Raw genomic sequence first — 23,941 nt, 5'->3', positions numbered from 1 at the left:
AAATCCTCTAATCTGAGGAGCAGTTCAATTTCAGTTAAGTCCCGGAAGTGGTGGGGATGATAAGAGAGGAAGCTAAAGATAAAAAAGTAAGCTAATTTAAAAAGTGTGCAGAAAGGCCAGCAATATGAACGTGAGAGAGAAAGGGTCCGAGTCGTGGCAGGTTAATAGTTGGTGAGCAGTTGGTTAACAGTTGGTTAATAGTTACTTCTGGAGGTGCCTGAGGTCAAGAAGGATGTGAAACACATGAAGTTGATCCCCAATAGGATCTAAGATGAGGAGGTGTGGGTTTTGTGGCTGTGTTCCAGGTGCTTAGGTTCCGGGTGCTTAGCTGTCCCAGGACAGCCGCCCCCTCGGGTTACACGCAGACTTTGGGGGAGCTATGAGGACCCGTCACTCAGGCTTCGCAGGAGGTCAGGTGACATACGGCAGCACAAGCCCTCCCAGTACAGTTGTTGGGGTTGCACTCTGCACAAGAGCACATGACCAAAGGAGGCTGGCGGTGAAACTCAGCCAGAGCCGCCCTAATGCAGCCATGTAGTTAGATGTTTCTGCCACCTGGAATGGTCTCTCCTTTCTAATCCTCACGAAGGTGTTAGCCCCAAGCAATGCTATTATATCTGGAGGTATTGCCATCTATTTAATTAACTCATTTTTATATTTTCAGTCACAGATATTTACTAATACAAGCAAGTCTATCCTACATGCTCTGGGGGAGCCAAAGACAACACATGGTCCCTATTTAGCCTCAAGGTGCTGACCCCCTGCTGTGGACCTAAGGCACAAATGTCTGCAAACTCCCAGATTCAGAGCCCCCGCATGTTAGGAATGGAAGAGAACCTGGAGGTCATCTATCAATCCCTTTTTCAGATGTTGGAACCAAAGCTAAAATAAAACAAAACAAAACAAAAAAACACTTGCAGGGAAGATGGAAACGAAAGATTAGAAGACGTATCCTTCTTCTAAAAGCTCCTGCTTATTTCATGGAAAGGGAATGAAGTCCAAGACATTTTGACTCAGAAAGTTCAAGAAAGCCCTTTGTTTTTAAAATGTCCTCCAGTGCTAAGTTGGATAATATTTGTAGTGAGAACGTGGACTTACAGAATGTTCTTCCAACAGAAATTATTTGTCAGGGGAGGATGCTGTTCTCCAGGGAAAGGACAGCCGTTTTAACAGCCACTACTGACCTTGAGGATAAATACTACATTAGGATAATTATACCAGAAAAGCAGCTCTCACAGGCTTATGTTGGCTCTCTGTGCCCTTAAGAGATAGAGTAGGACTCCTTGCTGTCAACATCTTCTAGAGGCAAAAAAAAGCATGGAGTCTGGACCCAATTTCATCTTCCTTCCAATTTAACAAATGGAGTGAGAGACTCCCTGGAGTTTCCATGGGAATCATCTTGTTCTGCAGCTGAGTGGTGATCAGATACAGTGAGGCCATCCCTAACAGAGAATTCCATCCATCAAAATATTTAATAATTTAACAAAACATGAGGTTTCCAGTTGCAATTCTTCCATGGACCAAATGGAAAGAGTGAATGAGAATCTTTCCGAAGTATCTATACCTTCACTTCCTCCTTAATTAAGAAGATGGGGACTACCAAGGACACTTGCTCATCTTCTGTTCCCTTCACCATACATTTTCCTAGAACGATCATCCTTTCATCTTCCTTCCACTCCATCTCAGATAGATCTACCTCCTTTCCAAACCTCACACCCTATTCACCCTGTACACAGGCTCATATTTCATTCGTCCTCTTGAAGATAATTCTTACCCTTAGTGCAGCTCAAGTTTCATATCATTTCTCTCCTTCCAATCACCCCCAAACCTCTTGAAAGAATAGGCTTTGCTCCTCGCTCTGACTTCCTCAACTCCCATTCATGAGCAAATTTCTTAAAACGGAGCTGCGCACACACAACTTCTCCAGAAATGGTAATCTTCAAGATAGTCTCTCGATCGACTGGCTGCAATAAAGCCTGCTTCCTCCCAGCTCAGGCCAGGAACCCCAGTGTGTGTCTTCCATATGCACGGTCCAGATTTAAATTATTCATTCCTCGTCCCATCCGCCATGTTCCACCAATACAAGATAGGACCTGGTTTAAAACCAGTGCACCCGGCGTAGCTGGGCAGACAACGCGGAAACCTGTCCATCCTGCAGCCTCTGAAACCCAGGACACTCGGTTAAAAGCTCCCACAGGAAGCAATTCCCCAAAAGATCTACATTCTACAACCAGCCCACTACTTTTTAAAAGAAATACAAAAATTTGTAAAGTATGCTCCCACAGATCCTTGCTGAAAAAACTACTACAACAAGAGGGAAAATGAGCTGACAAAGAGTGGGAGACAAACAGCCAAAAGCAACAGAGACAAAAAAAAAAAAAAAAAAATCAGAGTAACATGAGGAGAAACTTCCAGTAACTATAAGGAATTAGGGGAAAAAAACCCCAATAACTTGCTATTTCATGTTTTTTTTCTTTATCTAGAAAATAATATAATCACAGGAGAGAAGGAGGTATTATACTCAAGCTAAGGTTTTTATTTGGAGGGAGGAGAGAGAGTCTAAGGTTTAGACTGTTCAAATTCGTTTATTATTTATATTAAAAATCTATAGGTGGCCATTAAATAATAGAACATATAACTACCAAATGAGCAAAGCATAATAGAAAGAAAGAAAGAAAATCTATCTCAAACAGAAGGTTAGAAAAAAGGAGAGTGTTAACATAGGATTAAAATAGGATTGTAGGGGCGCCTGGGTGGCTCAGCGGTTAAGCGTCTGCCTTCAGCTCAGGGCGTGATCCCGGCGTTATGGGATCGAGCCCCACATCAGGCTCCTCCGCTATGAGCCGGCTTCTTCCTCTCCCACTCCCCCTGCTTGTGTTTCCTCTCTCGCTGGCTGTCTCTATCTCTGTCAAATAAATAAATAAAATTTTTTAAATAAATAAATAAATACATAAATACATAAATAAATAAATAAATAAAATAGGATTGTAAAAACACATCCAAATATATTATTGATCACAGCAAATGGAGAAAAAAAAACTATACTTACCAATTATTAAAGGACATAGATTATCAGATTTGAAATATATAGAGATATGCTATTTAATTTTCAAAAGAGCAATAAAGACCCAGAAACGGTGAACATAGGCAAGTACTAACCAGAACAAAGGTGAGGTAGAAATGTTAATATCAAACAATATAGATTTTAGAGGAAAATTCATTGAAAGAGACAATGACAGATATTATAAACAGATTTTTTTAAAATAAAAAGGTATAGTGATCATGACCTTGTAGGCGTTTAACAATATAGTTTTTCAGGTTTTATTAAGTACATTTTTACAGAGCAGAAGTGGACTGTAAGCAGAAGTAGAAACTTGTGTTTGTTTTTTTACCCCCTTTCTTGTGCTCAGAGTCCCTAATGATTTGCGTGTTTCTATCAAACAGAAAGGTGGCTGCTGTGTTATTTGGTATAAAACATTTCAGGGGCGCCTGGGTGGCACAGCGGTTAAGCGTCTGCCTTCGGCTCAGGGCATGATCCCGGCGTTGTGGGATCGAGCCCCACATCAGGCTCCTCCACTATGAGCCTGCTTCTTCCTCTCCCACTCCCCCTGCTTGTGTTCCCTCTCTCGCTGGCTGTCTCTATCTCTGTCGAATAAATAAAATCTTTAAAAAAAAAAAAAATTTCAGAATCTTAGTATTTCCATTGTGAATTGTGGCCTTTAAGCCTTAAAAAGTATTTTCCCTTGTCATGTTTGGCACTTTTTGGCTTGAATTCCTTATGTTAGATCAGAATTACGTCAATGACTTTCTTATTTTCGTAGGTCCCTTTTGCCCTGATCGGTCTCCTTGTTTTTAATTTTTCTAAATAACTTTATTTTAGGTGTGCTCCTTGTCTACAGAATATAGTTGGGTGTTACTTTGTAAGTCTAACAGAAACTTTTCTTTTAATTGGAGATTTACACCCACTCACATTTATGGATACAACTTACATGCTCAGTCTTGCCTCTGTCATAATATTGTATAGTGATGTGCGTTTTATATTTTCTAGTTTTTATTCTCTTTGAAATGTGTCTTTTCTGCTCTTTCATCTATCATTTTTCTTTAATTTGGGTATTTAGGAGGGTTTGGATTTTTGTCCTAATGGTTACCTTTGCACATATACTGTTCTTGCTGCTTGCATTCCATTTCCGTATTTAACCTATTCCTATCTGGTTTCCCAGATTTTATGGGACATCCTTTAACACCCACCCATTGCCTATCCAACAACCAGTAACCTAATTCTACTTTTCTCTTTCTTCTCCCTTCTCCCATTTTCAGTTCCATTATTTATAGAAAGAATTCTTGCATATCAATATTGAAAAGCCAACCAGCAAAAGAGTAAATTGTTTTAAAAATGAGAATACACAGGGGCGCCTGGGTGGCACAGCAGTTAAGCGCCTGCCTTCGGCTCAGGGCGTGATCCCGGCGTTGTGGGATCGAGCCCCACATCAGGCTCCTCCGCTGGGAGCCTGCTTCTTCCTCTCCCACTCCCCCTGCTGTGTTCCCTCTCTCACTGGCTGTCTCTATCCCTGTCAAATAAATAAATAAAAATCTTTAAAAAAAAAAAATGAGAATACACAGCTGAAGGAGAAAAACAACCATTATGGCCCAATACAAATATAACAGAAGCTCAAATCCACTGGTCATTAGAAAGGTACAAATTAAAATAGCATGTGTTTTTTTGTGTGTGTGGTTTTTTTTGTTTGTTTTTGCCGGCAATGGCAAAAAATTAAAGCCTGGCAAATGTTGTATATTGGGGAAAATGAGAGAGAAATGATACTTCCATACATTTCTGTCGGGCGTCCACATTGGTCTAACCGCCTTAGAATTTTGTGGCCTTAGAGCCACGAATTCCACTTTGTACACCGAGCTGGTCCTCCAGGAGACATACGCAGGGATGTTAATTGAATTCCTTTGGCCAGAAGCAAAAAATTGGAAATGACCTAAGTATTCAATACTAGGTTTACAGAGAAATGCAATTAGAGATGCACGTGATAAATTCTCTCCATCGATCAAAAGGCTTACACTGGTGGTAGAGAGTGCGGACTCCACGCTCGCTGTGGTCGTATTGACGCTTTTTGACCCTCAACAACTTCACCTTCATTTAAAAGATCAGTGTTCCCTCCTTTAAAAAATGACGTTAGGGGCGCCTGGGTGGCTCAATTGGTTAAGTGTCCAGCTCTTGTTTCAACACAGGTCATGATCTCAGAGTCATGAGATCAAGCCCCACGTCCGGCTCCTGGCAGAATCTGCTTGAGATTCTCTCTCTCCCTCTCCCTCTGCCCCAACGCCTTCTCACACTCTCTAAGTAAGTAAGTAAGTAAGTAAGTAAATAAATAAATAAATCTTTTTTTTTTTTTTACAAAAATGACATTTATTAGAGCACTTATCTTATGGTTTCGTTGCGAGAAATAAATCTGGAAATGCATGGAACATGTTTTTAAAATCCCTGGGACATAGAAAATGTTCTATAAGTGTGGGTGTAATCTAAAAGCAAAAAACTCATAATTCTGAATAAAAAAGTAAGATGGCGATTATATCACTATATGTATAAGTAAAACACATATAAATAATTACCTTCTAGTATTTATGAATCCAGTGTAGGTGAAGAAATTTTTTAAAGACCTGGAAGAAAACCACATATACCAAAATCTGAATAGGGATTATGCGTGCTGAAGATGGGAGAAGAATGGAAACAGGAGTGGGCACTAAAAAGGATTTTAGTTCTTCTACTGCCTCTTTGTTTAAAGTAAAAGAAACGTAGAAGCAGATGTAACAACTTGTTGACGGTGTATACTTCTGGGTGGCAGAATTATAAATTGAACTAGTACGTAATTTTAAAAAAATATCAGAAAGAAAGAAATGAGGCACCATGTACGGTGAACACTCACCTTATTTATTGCGTGTGCTCTTCGCGGGTCTTAGGGTGGAACTGGGAAGCATTAAGAGACATTAAACAGTGGGTGGATGCCTGTTCACCATCGACCACAGGGTACCAGATGTCCCCAGATGGGAGGTTGTCCCCACAATGTGCTATCATTGGTTATATAAAAGGCATCTCAATAAATGTGTTGTTAACAATAGTTAAATAGACTGATGCATGATTTAGTTAAGAAAATGAATTAGAAATGAATCACAGCAATTCTGTGGGGTAGGCAGGAGACCTTTCTATTGGACAAAACCTCAATTATCCCCACTACTACGAGCTCCATAGCTAATTCCTCCTTCTGTAGTATCAAGCGCTTTGGAGTCTGCTCCCCCGCGGCAAACACATGGAAACCTCTTTGGGTTGTTCTCTGAATTCTATTCGCTGGTTCTTTAGGGACCACTCCTAACCACCCCCTCTCCACCTTTTATAAAGAGATTAAAACCACCCCAAATCTGACGGCCTGTTTCCCTTTCTCTATATTGTTATAGCTTTCTACACTTTTCATACATTTACTATCGTTTTGAGGGATGTTCGGGAGGGCAAGGAGACAAAAAAAATAGTCCAATATATTTTAACGAGAACTTCAAATTTATTTTACATGAGGGTAATGGTTAATTTTGTGCCCGGGTATTTGGCTAAACATGATTCTGGGTGTGCCTGAGAGTGGTTTTGGATGAAATTAACATTTGAACCAGTAGACGAGTCAACCCCTTGCTCTCCCCAGTGTGGGTGGATCTCATCCATTCCATTAAATGCCTGACCAGGACAAAAAGACTGAGAAGGGAGAATTCATTCTCTCTATCTTCACTGGGTCATGGCTCTTCTCTGGCCTCAGCCTTGGACTCAGACTTGAATTCGTACCAGAGGTTCTGTTTCTCAGGCCTTTGGACTAGGACCACACGCCATTGGCTCTCCTGGGCCCCCAGCTTGCAGACCACAGATCGCAGGCCTGCTCAGCCTCCACGATCACAAATGCCAATTCTTTATAATAAATCTCTCTTTATATATGTGTAGATATCAGCATATCCGATGTTTCTCTGCAGAGCCCTGCCTCCTACAATGAGCAGGCTCTTTTACAGGCTCTCAGGCTCTTCCATCCTTATGAAGGTTCTAAAAACAAATAGATGCCGGATTCATATTTATTTCTATTGCCTTTTGCATCTTTGGCATGTTGGGTTCCAGCCCACCTTCTAGTATGATTGAGATCGTTTTGATTCTTGAATAGTCCACCCGTGCGTCACACAGACTCTTCTGGATCGATCAGAAACCTGCTTTGAGGGGCGCCTGGGTGGCGCAGTCGTTAAGCATCTGCCTTCTGCTCAGGGCCTGATCCCGGCGTTCTGGGATCGAGCCCCGCATCGGGCTCCTCCGCTGTGAGCCTGCTTCTTCCTCTCCCACTCCCCCTGCTTGTGTTCCCTCTCTGGCTGGCGGTCTCTATCTCTGTCAAATAAATAAATAAAATCTTAAAAAAAAAAAAAAGAAAGAAAGAAACCTGCTTTGATGCTTTGACCTTCAGCCCTGGCCAAGACATCACCCTCCATTGTGCTACATTAATTTTTTTCCACTTTATTCTCTCCTCAAGGATCCTTAAATATCAAAATGTAATTTAGGCTCTTGCCCCACGGAGTCTCCTCGACTAGTTTTATATTCCCAATCTGAGACTCAGCGGCCAACAACAGTGTTCGTATCTCTGAACATCGAGTGACCATCACTCAGATGGGCTCCTTGGCTGGTGTTTATGAAGCCAGCAAACGGCAGAACTTGGACAGTTGCATTGAGCTCAAGCACTGTTTGTAAATGTCGACGTGCTGACTTTGTGCTGAGTGCTGGGGTTGCAAAGGTGACTAGGACGGGGTTCCTCGTGAATAAAATATATGGTGGAGAGCTGCGGTCTTCAAACCTTTTTGATTACAAATTATAGTAAGAAATACAGTTTATCGGGGCGCCTGGGTGGCACAGCGATTAATCGTGTGCTTTCGGCTCAGGGCGTGATCCCGGCCTTACGGGATCGAGTCCCACGTCAGGCTCTTCCGCTATGAGCCTGCTTCTTCCTCTCCCACTCCCCCTGCTTGTGTTCCCTCTCTCGCTGGCTGTCTCTCTCTGTCGAATAAATAAATAAAATCTTTAAAAAAAAAAAAAAGAAATACAGTTTATCTAATGACTTTGTTCACACACCCATATTAGCCATGAAAGCAAAAATTTCAGAAAACAATATTTAACTTTCTTCATGCAATGCACTTGCATGTGTGTCTATTATCATCTGTTAATTTAATTTAAAAAATCAGATCATAATACAGTATATTGACTTTACAAGCCAGTAACGGGCCCTGATCAACAATTTAAAACAAATAATTTCAGACAATGGGGAACTTTATGAAATCATCTTTAATTCTAAATTTAGAGCTTTTCTTACAGATGATGTGGTTGCTGTTTATTTTTAGCTTGGACTCATGCCAACCTCTCAGGCATCTGTATTTACATATTAATTTATTAACCCCTTGGGTCCTGATGGGATGAACGGCAAATAAGGTCACCTTTGGTGGGAATAATCCTGGAGTGATCGGAGACAAGAAAGGGTTGAAAAGCCAGGCAAGATAAGCCTGGCCAAGGATGGGTGACGGAGGCAGGGTCCAAGGAATTAGTTGATGTCATTATCAAAGTAGAGAATAATCACAAGACCGATTATAGAATTAGGGGAACTTGGGGGCAATATCTAGAGGATAGAATGCTGTAGGGTGTTTTGTCTCTTATATCACTAAGCTCAGGGCTTATTTCTTCCCCCAAATCTTCTCTGGTGGCCCTTGAAAGCTCACACATCTTGAGCCTGCCTCCATCTCTCACTTACACTTTACTATAGGATGTTTTGGGGTCTTGAGAGCAGGCGGTAACTTCCTTTGAGTTCCTAGCATCCGCCGAGTGCCTGGCAGCCTGGCACTCGGCTGTACAGATACTCAGTGCACATGCCCTTGCCTTTTTCTAAGCCTCACCTCCTCCACTGTGACACTGAGTTGGGCTAACTGATCTCCGGGGCTCTTGCCGTCCTAACGGGCTATGATTTTGACAGATCTGGGGCAGCCCGAGGCACTCTGCTCTGTGGCTGGCTCACGTTTACACATTAAAACATGAATGACCCGTGCAGGATGGAGGGCCCTGCCCTGCCCCGGCAGAATGAGCATCCTCCCTGGAGCAGCCAGAAGCCCAGTGCTGCAGAGACAGGAGCCCAGCCTCCAGCTCCCACAGCCGCCGCTGGGTCCCAGCCAGTGATTTCCCCTAAGGTCTGGATTGGTCGAGGGAGCAGCAGAGGGCTGGCAAAGAGCCTCTATATATTCCTCGGAGGGAGAGGCAGTCCCAGACAATTGTGAAGTTTTCAAAGTCTCTCTCTGCTGTTCCGAATTTGGGCTCAAAACTGAGGAGCTAAGCCACTTGCCAAAATGTGCAAAGGACTTGCGGCTTTGCCCCATTCATGCCTGGAAAGGTGAGAACCAAGTTATTTTGGCTTAAGAGATGGAGATACGCAGAATCTTTGCTCAGGGGGAGGATATCCAGGGGCGATAGAGAGCCGCCTGTTGTTTGTGCTGAGACAGGCGTGTGAGTGTAGACTGGGGCTGGTCTCCTCTCTGCCAACAGCACTGACGCTCGTAGGACCTGAGCCCTAGGAGACAGACCCCACAAGGGCTATCTCATGCACCGTTTCGTATCTGGAACTTCATTTCCTCTGAGGAGATGCCTAGGCCATGGGTGCTTGGTCAGAGTCAAAAGTACCAGGTTAGGGGAATGGATTCCAACCTCAGACCACCTGCCTTTGAATCCTGGTTCTGCTACTTACAATTTATTTACTCTCTCTGTATTTTTGTTTCCTTCTCTGTGAAACGGAGATGCCAAGAGCATCTGTCTCAGGGGCTGGTTATTAGGACTGAATGAATGACTGGATATTAAACACCCAGCGCCCTGTCTGGCACACACTGGAACTGTGTAAATGTTAGCCTTCACTACTTGATGCATGTGGACCGAGAGAGGGAGGCAGGTTTGCCATGAGTAAGAGGGGATTTCTTATTGTTCTTTGTATCTTGATCCCATTAGATAAAAGTAGCTGGCTTGCTGGAGAGAAGAAAGCCACTGGGACAGGGAGGTTATTTATTGGCTGTTATTCTCTTTTTAGATACATGGGAAAACACCTTTGAGGTTCTCAGGTTATCCTTAAGCTGGACGATATTCTGGAGGGAATCTTAAGCATCGAGGCTAAGAGCCCAACGATCCTACCTGATGCAGAACAGTGGGGATGTTTAGCCTCCTCTTACTTCTTAAGAATGAATTTGATTACATTTGGTTTGAGTTTTCCTTATTTAAAGGAAATAAAGGTGAACGTTGTGCAACCCAACTCCATCCCTAAAGGCACTGGCAGTGTTTGCCTAAGAAGGTTGTGCTCAACGGGCTATTTAGGATTTCTCCTGTCTCTTCCAAGCTCAGGTCTGACTCCTATTACTGTTCTACACCTGATTCACAATCAACCTTGATACTGAATCACTTTTTGAATCTTTCAGTGCAACAGTGAAATCTTATGCTCCACAAGATAACTAATGTTCATGTGGAGTCCTTTAGGGTGGCCAAGGAGCAAGCATTTTTGCCTAGAATGCCTGAACCTTTTCATATACTGGCAGGTGGTAGATTCTTGCAATTTTTGCTTCCTATTAATTTTTTCTTGTGTTCTGTTTCCATTGCAAATAGAATCCTATTTCCGATTACAATGCTGTCTGAGAGGAGTGTTTTGGAGAAATGGGATTGTGGAACTGTTAGCACATATTTATGGAAAAATCTGAGACTATCTATCCTGAGGGAAGCATGATGCTTGAATGAATGCATCTAAACCCACCATCCCTGCTCTCCTCTCCGTCTCTCCTTTCCCTCATCCCCAAAGACCCCCTTCCTCACTTCTGTCCACACTACAAGAGGAACGTGGATGGGCCTCAATGCTTAGATAAAGATGTTTGAAGACTCATACAGACTAAATTAGGACAACATAGACGCTTACAAAACTGACCTGTTTATACTGGAAAGCTCTACTGAAGAGTTACATTGCACCTTTCAGTTGCATTGGAAATAAAATTCGGTTTATAAAAACCGGATTAACATGTTGTGATTGATCATAGTGGAAAGAGGACTGGCAAAGGAGCAAGAAACAGATTCAAATTTGTCATTACCTAAATTTGCATCCGTGAGCAAGTTCTTTCACTTCCCCAGGATTCTATGTTCTCATTTAATCAATGAGAGTTGGGTTGACTGTCCTCTCACCTTCTTTTCCATGCTGCCATAGTTTAAATATGTTTAAAACACAGTTTAACTCAGTAGCTCGCAAGAGATGTAATTAAAGGGAATTTTATCCTAATGAATTTCTCTCTACAAGTTTGGGAGCAGAAAAGAGTCAATTAATGAAAACTCATCCAGAGCCCTACCCTGTGCTGAGATCATGGCGGGGGCAGAAGCAACCTACTCAGGAATTCTAATTCTGATTTACAAGAAAGCTAAATTTATTCCACGTGCCAGGAGATTTAACCCTAGAAAATATTCCTTGTTCAATGTGTAGGGAAGCATTAAGCCAGAGCCCGCTTTGACATAATCCTAGAAACTGTTCTTTCTTTCTCTAGATCTTTAAGACTCTTGCTTATTAAAACCCAAAGTTGACCTCACATGTTTTTATGTTTTCAGGGCGACCAGTAATCCAAACATATGAGCAACAAATGGCTACCACCCCAAATTTCTGCCTTGTGGCTTATTGAAACCAGTGCTCTGTGGGTGGTAATATTACAGTCAGTGGAAAATGAAGAAGTTGAGTCAGTTCAAGTTCTTACTTTTCACCCACAGTTTTCAACTTCGAATTTTAATTCAAATTCTTTTTGAATTCTTTTGAAGATGCATTTTATTTCTAGAGTCTCTTGAATGTCTCTGAACGAGCTTAAGTTTTAAAGTAAACATCGCTCTTCAGAAAAAGACAAAATATTCTAAAATAAAAGTGTTATGATGCTGATTCTCAAAAACGTTGTTCGCATAAGATAAGGCAGTCAGTGTGATTATTATAATTGTTCTCCTTCAGTGCTGACTAGTCCTGACAAGTTCACAGTCTCTACTAACCTAAAAAGGAGAGTAAGCCAGTAGTGAAAACTTCGCTTCTGACAGAGAGTTTCCCCTGGGAGAGTAGTAAAGCAGCCCAAACCCTGTACCTCTGTCTGGGTCTGTTGTAGCTCTGATTTCTGTTTAGGATTGTGAAGGCTGCTGGTGGCGAACTGTTTCCAAGCCACAGTTCACCTGGGTGATTCTGGTCATCTCAAGTTTGTGGCAATGCTGGGAATTTTAAGAGCTGTAGAACGTTAACGAGGAAGGTGACATTTTGGTTCTTTTGATTTATTATTGTTTTTACTGGACATCCCATTTTTTTCTCCTCTTCTGATTTATATATGGGTGTAAGTGTGGATAAAGTAGAGTTGAAAGTCACCTAACAAGCAGGGCCACAATCAACTAATTGTTTAAGGTCGTTAAGCCCCATGCAAGCACCTTGCTGGGTGGGCCAAGGCTCCTGGGGCTGCAGGATTAAGTAAATACTGCCTTTTCAAAGGCGTGAACACATCCTTGGACCAACTGTGGAGAAAAATGTGGCAACGGACTTGCACAAGTCATAGATCAGTCAGATTAGGTAAAAAAGCATCAAGGAAGCCTACAGACAGGGTGGGAGTGCCTCTAGCTGACTCTAGGATCTTGCTCTCTGGGAATAAGTAAGACTATGAAGCTTACTGTAGCTCACAGTCTTCCGAGATAATCACCAATACTTCAGTGAAACTTGGTAATAATGTTAAGAAAGTAAACGAACTATTCAACAAAATTGAGGGTTGGCGAGTCCCTCAGAAAGACTTTGCTTTCATTCTTATTGATGACACAATATTGATCATTTCTCTGGATTGCCTTTCAAACCTCCATAGTTGCCTTAGGCATAAGGATGAAAGACCCGGACCCTGCTCTCAAGGAAATTGTAGGCAGCCATGTTGGGGAGAGAGCTAACAAGAAATGAGTCCCTGGTGTTGAGATCCACTGTGAAGGAATAAATGCATGGAGTACAGGAAGCACAAGAGTGGGAGCAAGTTGGGGGTGGGGGGGCTCAGAGAGCTTTGGGTGGTCAGGGACACTTTGCGAGAAGTTACAAGAAGTGATACTTAACCCAGGCTCATGACTGAAGCCTCAGCAAGGAGAGTAAGCCAGGTCTAGCGGAGAAGAGCTGCGAGAAAAAAGGCCTTCCAAGGCCAACTCCCCACCCTGCCAAGTAAGAGTCAAGGAAGGGAGAGGGCCCAGCGAGCTTGGCGGCTGTTAGGACATCTTTGCCCTATCGGCATCATCTCTCTGAGGCAAGCAAGGAAGGCACTTTGGATTTCTAATCAGTTCACCTCCTGTGCACACATCCTGTAGATTGTTTCCCGGGGACTTGTCGAATTCCCGTCCACTCCTGTCTGTGGAGATCAGAGAGATTTCCTCAGGGGATAGATATTCTAGCCCCCCCCCCCCCCCCCGCCTAAAGAATTTATTTACTAAATAGACAATCTGTACTTGGCACATAGCAGGCACTTAATAAATATTTTGTCAGGAGAATGCACGAATAAATTTACAACGAGGGGAGAAGACAGCGTTGCTCCCAGGTCGGCCTGGTGCTTCATTGCCTTGCGAAGGGACAGGAGGAACATCAGCAGTGTATTAGGGGCTGCAGTGAGGAGAGAATGTCTGCGGCAAAACAAAGAGGGGGAGTGGGAGTCCCCTTGGAGAGGGAGGAAGGTGGAGGGCAGCCTCCGGCATTTCTGCAACTTCCTTAGGAAAATCTTGTTGAAGAGGTGAGTCTTTTTGTTTCGAGTGAGGGTAGGCCTGGAGCTGTGGGTGAAGCTCCTGAAACTGTCACCCCTTCAGCTCCGTCTCCTGCGGTTACTGCCCCAGCTTTTCTGATGGACTTCATCCCCTGTTCTAAAGACGCTCCTCTTCCTCGTCTGTCATTCAGTCTGGGCCATGTTGAAACGCCAGATCGCAATTCAAAATACTTCTGGATCCCAGAATCTTAAGTTTGGGAAGATCCTTGAAAGCTTATCTAATTTTTCCTTCTTTAGCAAAGACTAGCCACTACTAAGGGATAGCTGGTATCTAGGGACGGGGTTAATGTTTCTGTGGCTCATGGTCATGGCTTTTGTCTGTCCTTCGGGCCAGAAAGCAAAGGAACTAAACTTTAATTAGTTCAGTCAGGATCAGTCCTTGGTAACAGGAACCAGACTATGGCTGGAGGCCAGAAGATAGCAGGTTCCTATCTCCTTCTTCCTTTAAAGCCTCAATCAGTTCCCAGATAACATTGAGCCTGCACTATATTTTAAAGGCTGAGTCACCCAGAGGAGAAAGACAGTGAAAGCCTGTTTTTTGACTGCCTGAGGAAGTAACTCCTAAACTACACATTTTAGGAATACTAAAGAAAACCCTGATAAGGAAGGGGGCAAGGTCACAGTCTATCCCCTGCCTTAACATCAGCGAGGAGGTGGAGCCAAAAGAACATGGCGCTTGTAACTCTACCTCCATTACTTCTAGCTGTGTGACCTGGAGAAAGCCACTAAACCTCTCTGAGCCTCATTACCTCATCTGTAAATGAGGATATTTTTCTTGTTGGAGAGAGACGCTATAACCCCTATTAAAGAATTAATTTCCTTCCATGCTTCTTTACCTCTTCGTGGGTAGTTAGAAATCATTTAAATCTCAGTTGTGTGCCAAGGCCTTTGTTAAAACTTATTTTCATCCTTCCTCATCATAGACTTATCTTTTTAAATAATAAAGATGGATGTGTCAGGTAGCACAGTATTTTTACCGTTTCATCCATTAAAATATATCCTTTAAAATACATCCTTTAAAAATATATCAACTTTTTCCAAACCATTAAAAGACATTAAAAACCATGATCAGGGGCGCCTGGGTGGCGCAGTCGTTAAGCGTCTGCCTTCGGCTCAGGGCGTGATCCCAGCGTTCTGGGATCGAGCCCCACGTCAGGCTCCTCTCCTGGGAGCCTGCTTCTTCCTCTCCCACTCCCCCTGCTTGTGTTCCCTCTCTCGCTGGCTGTCTCTCTCTGTCAAATAAATAAAAAAAATCTTTAAAAAAAAAACCATGATCATACTTAAAAATGAATAATTCTTTAATATTAGGAAATATCGGGCAAGGATCCAAATATCCTCAATGTCTTTTTGCAGTTGGATAGTTTGAATCAGGATCAAACCAAGGTCCCACTTTTTTATTGTTACTACTGCATTTTATTATTATTAAATAGATAAGCGCTACCCACTGATCGAGTGCTCTTTCTACAATTAACTGGGCTCCGGTGTGTAAAAGCCCTTCTTACACATGGACTGAAGGACGCCTAGAGACTGCTTTTATCTGGTGGGGAGACATTAGCAATCTTATTATGGAGCGATTGACAGAGCAGGTGTGGTGAGTAGGGGTGTACTGCTCATAAACAACGCTGAGCTGGGGGGTTTGTCTCCAGGGCTGTTTCTCCCACTCTCCCTGTCCCTTTGGTGATCGCAGAGAGCCTCGCACAGAGCCTGCAAGGCTTCTCTACATCCGGGTCTTGTTGACTCCACTCCCACTGTAGGCAGCACCCCGTGCCAGGAGCTGGGGGCCTGCTGGGCTGCAGAGCCTTCTTCTGCTCTTTTGCTTCTCACGGTGAGGGAACTGAGCCCTCCTCCGTGACATAGTGCTGAACTAGCTCCCATTCACCTGCTCCCCATCCCCCCCCCCCCCCAGGGGCTGTAGGATATTCCCAAATCTCCACCCAGGAGCAGATAATACAGAAACCCCAGGCTCATGCGTTGGGATTGGTTGAGAGACCCTTACATCTCTCCTTAGTCAATTTCTCTTTTTCTTGCAATTTTTTGCAGAACACAGGATTTTTATTTTTTAGAGAGAGAGCGCACACACATGCGCGGGTGGAGTGGGGGAAGGGGCAGAGAGAGAGAGAGAGAGAGAGAGAGGATCTTAGGAACCCAATGCAGGGCTTGATCTCATGACGCTGAGATCATAACCTGAGCTGAAATCAAGAGTAGGACGCTGAACTAACTGAGCCACCCAGGCGCCCCTGTAAAGCATTGGCTATAACACGTGGAAAGGGTCCTGGGTGGGGAGTACTGGTGTCCTGAGCTGTAACCTTGGCCTCTGCTAAGCAGCACAGGGTGAGTCCCGAGTCAGGTGCCTCTCCTGGCCTCATCACCATACTTGTAATGGTGATGAGTCAGTTCTATGATCCTCTTTCCTCCTTCCAGCTCCACTACTTTATTGTTTTTAATTTGAACACCATATATTTTGAGGAAAGATTGTACTTTTAGTCTAATTTTGCATCTCATCCCAATCCCGCAGGAAGGCCAGGGAACTAACTTCTGGATGTAGCTTGAAAGCAGCAATCACTTAAAAATGTGCAATTTTCTTCCAGCCACTTTGGATCTCAAAGGACTAAATTAAGAACCCATATTTCTTAAAAAATACTTGTGACACATTCAGAATAAACTTTCAGTTTGTGAAAAATATATATTTATGGGCAGTGGAATGTGACTCTTTTATTTTGGTGAATTCCATCAAAGGAAAAGATGGTTTCAGCTTCTTGTAAAATTTGAGGGTAGTTTGGTTCAAAGATCATGGATTCTAACAGCCTGTGATTCTTGTACTTTGTTTATAGTTAATCTCAAGAGTGTGAGCTCCTGGAGGGCAGGCAGGAAATGTGATGTGAGGACAGAGTCATGCCTGGCCTTGGGGGTGGGCTTCCACTGACTGCTTTCACACTAGGTCACGTTTTTCTCCAGTCAATGGAAAGAGTGGCCCACCCATGCCCTTCCCAATGCTGCCCAGAACGAGACTCATCCTTTGCCATAACAGTGAAAGAGTTTTCATCCTTGAGGCTGGAATGAGAAGGGTGAATCTGGATTTCTTGGCCTTTATATATTTAAACAATCTTCATCTACCAGCTGAGCAGATCCTGGAGTCCCAGCAATTCTCGAAGCGAGGTGAGGACTGCTTTGGGGACTGCATGAATCCATGCCAGGCGTATAGCCCACAGCGACTGCAATTTCTAACTATGCTAGGGCATGGAGCTTGCCTCTACCCCAGGCATTAGAAACTGGGTCTTTCCTGGGGCACCTGGGTGGCTCAGTCGTTAAGCATCTCCCTTCAGCTCAGGGCGTGATCCCGGCGTTCTGGGATCGAGCCCCACGTAAGGCTCCTCCGCTATGAGCCTGCTTCTTCCTCTCCCACTCTCCCTGCTTGTGTTCCCTTTCTTGCTGGCTGTCTCTCTCTGTCAAATAAATAAATAAAATCTTTAAAAAGAAAGAAGGAAGGAAAGAAAGGAAGGAAGGAAGAAGGAAGGAAGGAAGGAAGGAAGGAAGGAAGGAAGGAAGAAAGAAAGAAAGAAAGAAAGAAAGAAAGAAAGAAAGAAAGAAAGAAAGATAGAAAGAAAGAGAGAGAGAAAGAAACCGGGTCTTTCCTGGAAAATCTGAAGGGCAGCCAGCTAATCATAGGATGCGTGTGTCATCAACACAGCTCATGCACCTGTGACTGGGTCTATCCACTCTGACCAGAGCGCTCCTGCAAAGTTCAGACAGGGCATTTCTTTGCAAAGCACTCTATCCCGTTGCCATGTCCAGATACAATAACTTGGCCTGACACTGTTTCTCCTTCAAAGAGGACTCGGTGCAGGGTGGAAAGGGTTCGCCCAGGCAGTCTTTGAATGCTTTGGGCAGTAGGTCTCCGATCTTCACACGGGCTCCAGGAGCAGCAAACGAGGCTAAGGCCACGCGTCTATAGGCTACACCTTCTTCCTTCTCCTCTCTGACTGCTTCCCCAGACACTTCTCAGGCAACACCCAGCCCATGTGGACAGAATCTCAGATCCTCACAACTCTACGGTCCAGAAAGATGTTGGAACTATCCTCTTAAAGAGGATAGAGAGGAGGAGATGCGACATGCAGTAAAATACTCGGAAAACGTAAAGCTCTCTGCTCTGCAAGGGCTCGTTCTCGGGAGTGAAGCGAGTGGCACTGTTTTGGTCAAGCTACTACTTTTTGACATTTTCTTGTGCAGAACATCTGTTTCTGGACGAGGCACTTGTCTGTGGGGATTGGGGAAGTTTAGAAAGAATGAAGATGTCTCACTGACAAAGTAGTGTGCTGTGTTCGGCAGTGTATTTGAAGTGATAGTTTGCAAGAGGCACCTGAGTTCAAGACCGTGCGACCGAATGACCTGGGCACTTGGGGACGAGGTCAGCAGCGCAGGTCACACTCCAGACTTTCTCAGGAGAGCCCATGGTCTAAGCACCCTGGTGCGGGTGCTTTCTGAATGACCAGCTTCCGGAATCTTAGACTCTGTCTCTGAAACCCCCAAATCTAAAAACACGTGTGTCACTTGAACACGGACACGTGCCCCTGTGTGCTTATGCCCGCCGATGTCATTATTTTGCTCAACAAACCCTTTTAATCATTTGGCAAAGAGGCACGTGAACCAACTGTTTCTGATTATTTGAGGCAATGAGTCTGGATCTGTTACATAAATTCACAGTGAGAGGACACATTGCATTCTGGGAACCATAGTTTTATTAGGCGATGTAACACGTGTTACTTACCACTGAGAAAGGTCCCAGTAAATTTTACTTTGCCCCTCTGTCTTTTCTTCCTTCCTCAATACTCTTTACTGCCCACTTTATGTCCTTCCTCTGTAATATATTTAAAAAGTTAAATAAGGTAGGGGCCGTGTACAGCTAGAAACTTTCGGTCTGTGAAGTCCCTCTTAATAATTTAAAGCATAATGACATGGAGATGTTCAAGGGCTATGGGTCACACCACTGTTCAGAGAAGCTCTCGTGGGAATGCCTCTGACCCCTCCACTTTGGGAACTCAAAATAAACCATAAATTTCTGTCTTCCTCAACTTGAGGACAATGTTCCCACTATTCATTATCTGGCTTCCAAACTGAATTACCAAAAGTCCAGAAATCTTGCCAACAATATTTTGAATAAAACTGGGAATTGAAGGTCAAAGGGAAATAATCTGCTTCTATCCTGTCTTGTCCCCCCATGGCCTCTTTCATCACCCCCAATAACCTACTCCGAGTGATGAATGTGTCAGAGACAGGCCACGAAAGCATGGGAAACATCTCCATTTCCACGGGAACCCTTGGGTAGGGAGTAGCCAATGCCTGGGAAAAACAACACCCTTTTTTTTTTTTTTCAATTTTTAAATAGCAACACAAAGGCGGTGATATTACAGTGTAGCTCTGAGCCGCGCCAGGCAGCAACAGATGTCTCCAGATTGGCTTTCTATGCCTCTCCATTGGAGTATTCTCCAGCAATGTTCCTTCTCTATGCCCTCAGAATTAGTTGCATTATTCCAACGTGGAGGCCTTCTGAAAGCAGCTGATCTTGCATGTTAGTCCAACAGATCCTTGTTGAACATATTATATTCTGTTCTGTTCCTGTTCATTCCATTCTATTTCATTTTTATTCCATTCTATTCTATTCTATTCATCCAATGAACATTTAGTAACCAACACCTATGTGCAAGATACCGTGCTAGAGATAGTAAGGCAAATATGATTAAATGATAATAAGAGTAGGTAACGCTTATAGAATATTTACTATGATCCAAGTGCTATTCTAAACATTTCAATGCATTAATTTATTTAGCCTCAGGACATATGTATGAGGTAGAAAATATATTATCCCCATTTTACATAGAAAAATGGAGGCTCGGGGAGCCCGGGTGACTCAGGAGGCTAAGCATCTGCCTTCAGCTCAGGTCATGATCCCAGGGTCCTGGGATCGAGCCCTGCATTGGGCTCCTTGCAAGGCAGGGAGTCTGCTTCTCCCTCTGCCCTTCCTTGTGCTTGTACTCTCTCTCTCTCTCTGTCTCAAATAAATAAATAAAATCTTAAAAAAAAAAAAAAAGAAAAATGGAGGCTCAGAATTTAAGTGATTCACCCAAAGTCACCCACGTGGTAAGTAAGAGTTGGGGGCACCTGGGTGGCTCAGTCAGTTAAGCATCTGCCTTCAGCTCAGGTCATGATCCCAGGGTCCTGGGATCGAGTCCTGCATCAGGCTCCCCACTCCACAGGGAGCCTACCTCTCCTTCTGCCTCTGCCTGTCTCCCTCTCTGTCTCTCATGAATAAATAAGTAAAATCTTAAAAAAAAAAAAGAGTTGAAATATAAGCCCAAGCAGTGTGGGCCTGTGCTTTGAGGAGTTAAAGCAACTTTAATGTACTGAGTTAATTTCAAGATGCTCTGGCAGATCAAGGAAGTAAGACGCGGTGCTCCCCCCCAGGAAGATAGCTATCTCACCGGAAGTACGTACCTCTGGAGCTCTTCGATATACACTCATGAGGGACGAGAGTAACTGCGTGAAAATGTGCTGTCCACGACTTTGTGGAAAAAATGTGTTCTATCCCTTGCTCTGTAACTTCTTAGACATCTTGGGATAAGATCTTGTGAGATCTTCTAAAAAACCTTTTAAGTTCTATGAACCTCAGTTTTTCCTCTTTTAAAGTAGGGAAGAGCAAATTAAAAGCCCTCTAAGATCTCTTGAGTGTGACTCTGTTTTGTGATTTTATACTAGAGAAGACAGAAAGCGGTCTCAGCTGGAGTAGTTACACAGGTTTCAGGAAAAGAGCAAGATTTGTTCGGGGCCCAGATACTAGAACAGCTTTCAATTGCCACACAGATGGTGGGAGAGGGAGACTGTTGCTTGGGAGGTAATGGGGAGACCAGCAGGAATAAGAGAGACATTTTCCTTCATTGGCACAGGATTTTTAGTAAATCGTCATCACCATCATCACCATCATCACCATCATCACCATCACCATCATCCCTGCTATGTATGGAGGGCGTGGTAAATAGGCCAGGTATTAATACAAGAGCTTCATACGTAGTAACTCCTTTTATCATCATAAGAACCTTATGAGGTAGGTGCCATCATTGTCTCCATTTTACAGATTAGAAAACTGAGGAGAGGTTTAAGTTTTTAAACCTTACCAAAAACCTTTTAAGGTAAGGTTTAAAAACTTGCCAAATGTCACGTATGTAGTAAGACAAATCTAGATGGTTTGGCTCCAACATCCATGCCCTTAACCACTATGCTATTCTGTCTCGTGCCTTTTAGCTTTGGTATTAATTCAATTTTATGGGTAAGAGCCCAATACTCCACTTTGTTGTCCCTCTTGGAACAGCCTAGTTGTTTTATAAACTCTTCCACTTATGTAACCTGGGACAGGATTTTGCCACAGTTGGGAGGTGGACATTTTCTTTGCCAAGAGCAGGGAAGAGATTGAACACAACTCAACGTGTCATTTGTCACTGTAATAATGGAACTGAGATCTGGAAAGTGTCGTATGAGATCATCTGGACAGATCCAGGTGGTTATACGTGACTTAATTTATCCAAAACAGCTGGTTGCTTGTCTTTTCTTGATGGCTTTTTTTCAGCAATGGAAACTTTGCCGCATATAGTTCACTATTCCCATGGTTTCATCACCATATGCTGACTGAGTCTTAAACACTTACTGTTTTAATTTAAGCAATCTTGTATTTGTGTGGGGGCTGCTTTTTCACACGTACAGGTGACTGGTTTTGAATAATTTAAAATGAAAGCATCATTATTTATGTTTCTTGTTTGAAGCTTCACCATGCCTTGAAGCCACTGCTCAGCCCTTTGCTTGGGTCTGGAGATCATTTGGGGTAAAGCCAGGAGCTCCGGTGCAAAAGGTCAGGTCTCGTGGGCATCTTCTCTCTTTCCCCCTCTGTGGTCCTCCCACCTGCCTGGAGTCCTGCCAAGGCGTGTGGTGGATGAGGGTGGAGGTTTGATGAGTTGTAGAACCCTGAGCCGTCTCAGGAATGCTCTCTTGTCCCTCTCTGTTTTTCTGCTTCTTCCCTTACCACTCATGAAAAGCAGTCCTCTTTTTTGGGGAATAAGCCAGTATATCTCCCTAGTGAGTTTAGGGTCTTGGAAAACAGAAGCCAGACATGGAATACTACCTTCTATCAACATCTACTTTCAGCCTCACCACACAGCTCCCTCAGAGGTGAGAAAGGACAAAGGCCTCATGCATTGTCTCAGAATTGCATTTCAGGGAGTAGAGATTCTTGCAAGAAAGTGGAAAAACTCTATGGAGAGGAAAACATGAATCAATGCCTCAGTAAATCCACATGGTATGCAAACTATTGTTTACATAAACATATCGTTATGTTTAAGAGTTGCCACAGATCAGGCTTTCTGCCTATTTGCTATGAGGAGTGACTGATGTAGGACAGACATTAGGATTTGAAGCCGACAGCCAAGAAAGAATTCTTGAGATGTCTTCGGTGCAGAAAGATGATTGTATTGGAGCACGGAGACAGAAATGATGGGCAGAAAGGGCTTCACTGGGGTCATGAGGAAGGGCCCATTACATACTTTCAAGTTAGGAGGGGATTGGGGAAAGCAGAAGCCTCCCAGGTATTTTGGAAGCAAGGTTTCCAGGGTCCTGAGGGGGGCTAACTATTGTTAGGAAAAGGTCATTTATTACTGTTTAGTAAAGACTCGGTCATGAGACTCTCAGATGTATATCGGTGGGTCATATGCTTGGGGGATGATTGCCAACACGTATCTTGGGGGGTAGAGATAAAGGAAGTTTCCAAAGGAATTTTCTTATGTTAAAGTAGACCCACAGGATCCTGGGGGCCAAGCCTCAGATTGCCATTTGCCCTTAGCAAAGTATTACGATCAAGGCAGCTGAGGTCCTAGAGAAATGTCACTCTGCCTATTTCAAGGATTTGTCAGGGGGCTGTAGGTAGTAAGGAAATTTAATAATTTTTCTTTTGCCTTTGTTTCCCACATCATGGCCTCTTGGCCAGGTGGAGAGCTTGCACCTAGACGCAGGGACTGTGCGATTGGAATGAAAGTCCAGAGACCTCACGTCATCTTCCACGCTTGGATACACCAGGGACCTGGGGAGACAGAGTGTTCCTCCCCCAGATGACTGACGAAGGGGATGCATCATCAAACAGGACTGGGCTCTATCAACCTGCTTTTGACCAATAGGGAGCAAACAGGGTGCCACAAAGATAGACCTTTCCACACCACCTATAGGCAAGCCAGACCCTCACTTTTGTTTTTGGTCACTGCTAAGACCCTTCTGGCTTTTTACACCTAGCTTTCCTCCTGTCTTCCCCAGAATAGGATCACCAGGAATTGCTTCTGACTTTTCCTCGTTCTCTCACTTTGGTATCTTTGTCATATCACCAAGAAAGTAATGTTGAAGGCATTGTCAACTGAGAAAAGAGGCAGAGCTAAATTACAACAAAAGCTTTTATTTGGGGTCTCGGAAAATACAGGTTCAGGCAGCAACTCAAATTGCATTGTTTCCATTGCATCCCCTCCCTACCAGAGAAAAAAGTCAGGGGTTTTTAAAGACAAAAGGGAATGCTTATATATGGTGTTTACAAAGAATTTCTATTGGTGTTGGTGGCAGGAAGTAACTCTTGGCTGAACATAATTGGTGGCTAAGGTTATCACTAAGCAAAAGCTCTTACTATAGCGAGTCACGGGTGTTTAGTCTGAGTCCTTGGCATATTTGCAGTTTGGCCCAGTTGAAGGTTCATGATTTCATCCTATGAGAATGTATATAAGTCCCAATTCTTTAATGGACTCCTGGTTCCATTTTAAAATCCATGGACACGAGTAACTCCTTTTCATTTCACCTTTTACAGCATGGAGTTCATTCATCCAACCAAAAGAAAATGATCTTAATGTGATCAAATACTAATATCCCCAAGGTTAAAGGAAATTGCTACAAACCATAATGCTAGGTGTTATAAGATGAAGTTTCATAAGTAGATAATGAAGACCATGGTGATGATAGTGATGATGGCAATGGTGTTGATGATGACGTTGGTGATGGCGATGATGAC

General features: G+C 43.4%; 1 protein-coding gene across 1 annotated transcript in view; it reads left to right on the top strand.

Moving 5' to 3' along the window:
• The first annotated feature begins 9,286 nt into the window (after positions 1 to 9,286).
• Positions 9,287 to 23,941, top strand: part of RGS5 (regulator of G protein signaling 5) — a 42,326-nt gene continuing 27,671 nt past the window's right edge. Inside the window, exon 1 of the mRNA XM_045809687.2 lies at positions 9,287 to 9,443. Within this exon, the coding sequence (XP_045665643.1) occupies positions 9,400 to 9,443 (44 nt within the window). The 5' untranslated portion in view covers positions 9,287 to 9,399. The remainder of the gene's footprint in view (positions 9,444 to 23,941) is intronic.

The sequence above is a fragment of the Ursus americanus genome, chromosome 2, assembly GCF_024610735.1.
Source record: "Ursus americanus isolate L20-20 chromosome 2, mUrsAme1.1.p, whole genome shotgun sequence".
NCBI classification, from domain to species: domain Eukaryota; kingdom Metazoa; phylum Chordata; class Mammalia; order Carnivora; family Ursidae; genus Ursus; species Ursus americanus.
Note: the sequence above shows the minus strand (reverse complement) of the source record. Positions and strands in the feature narration are given on the sequence as shown.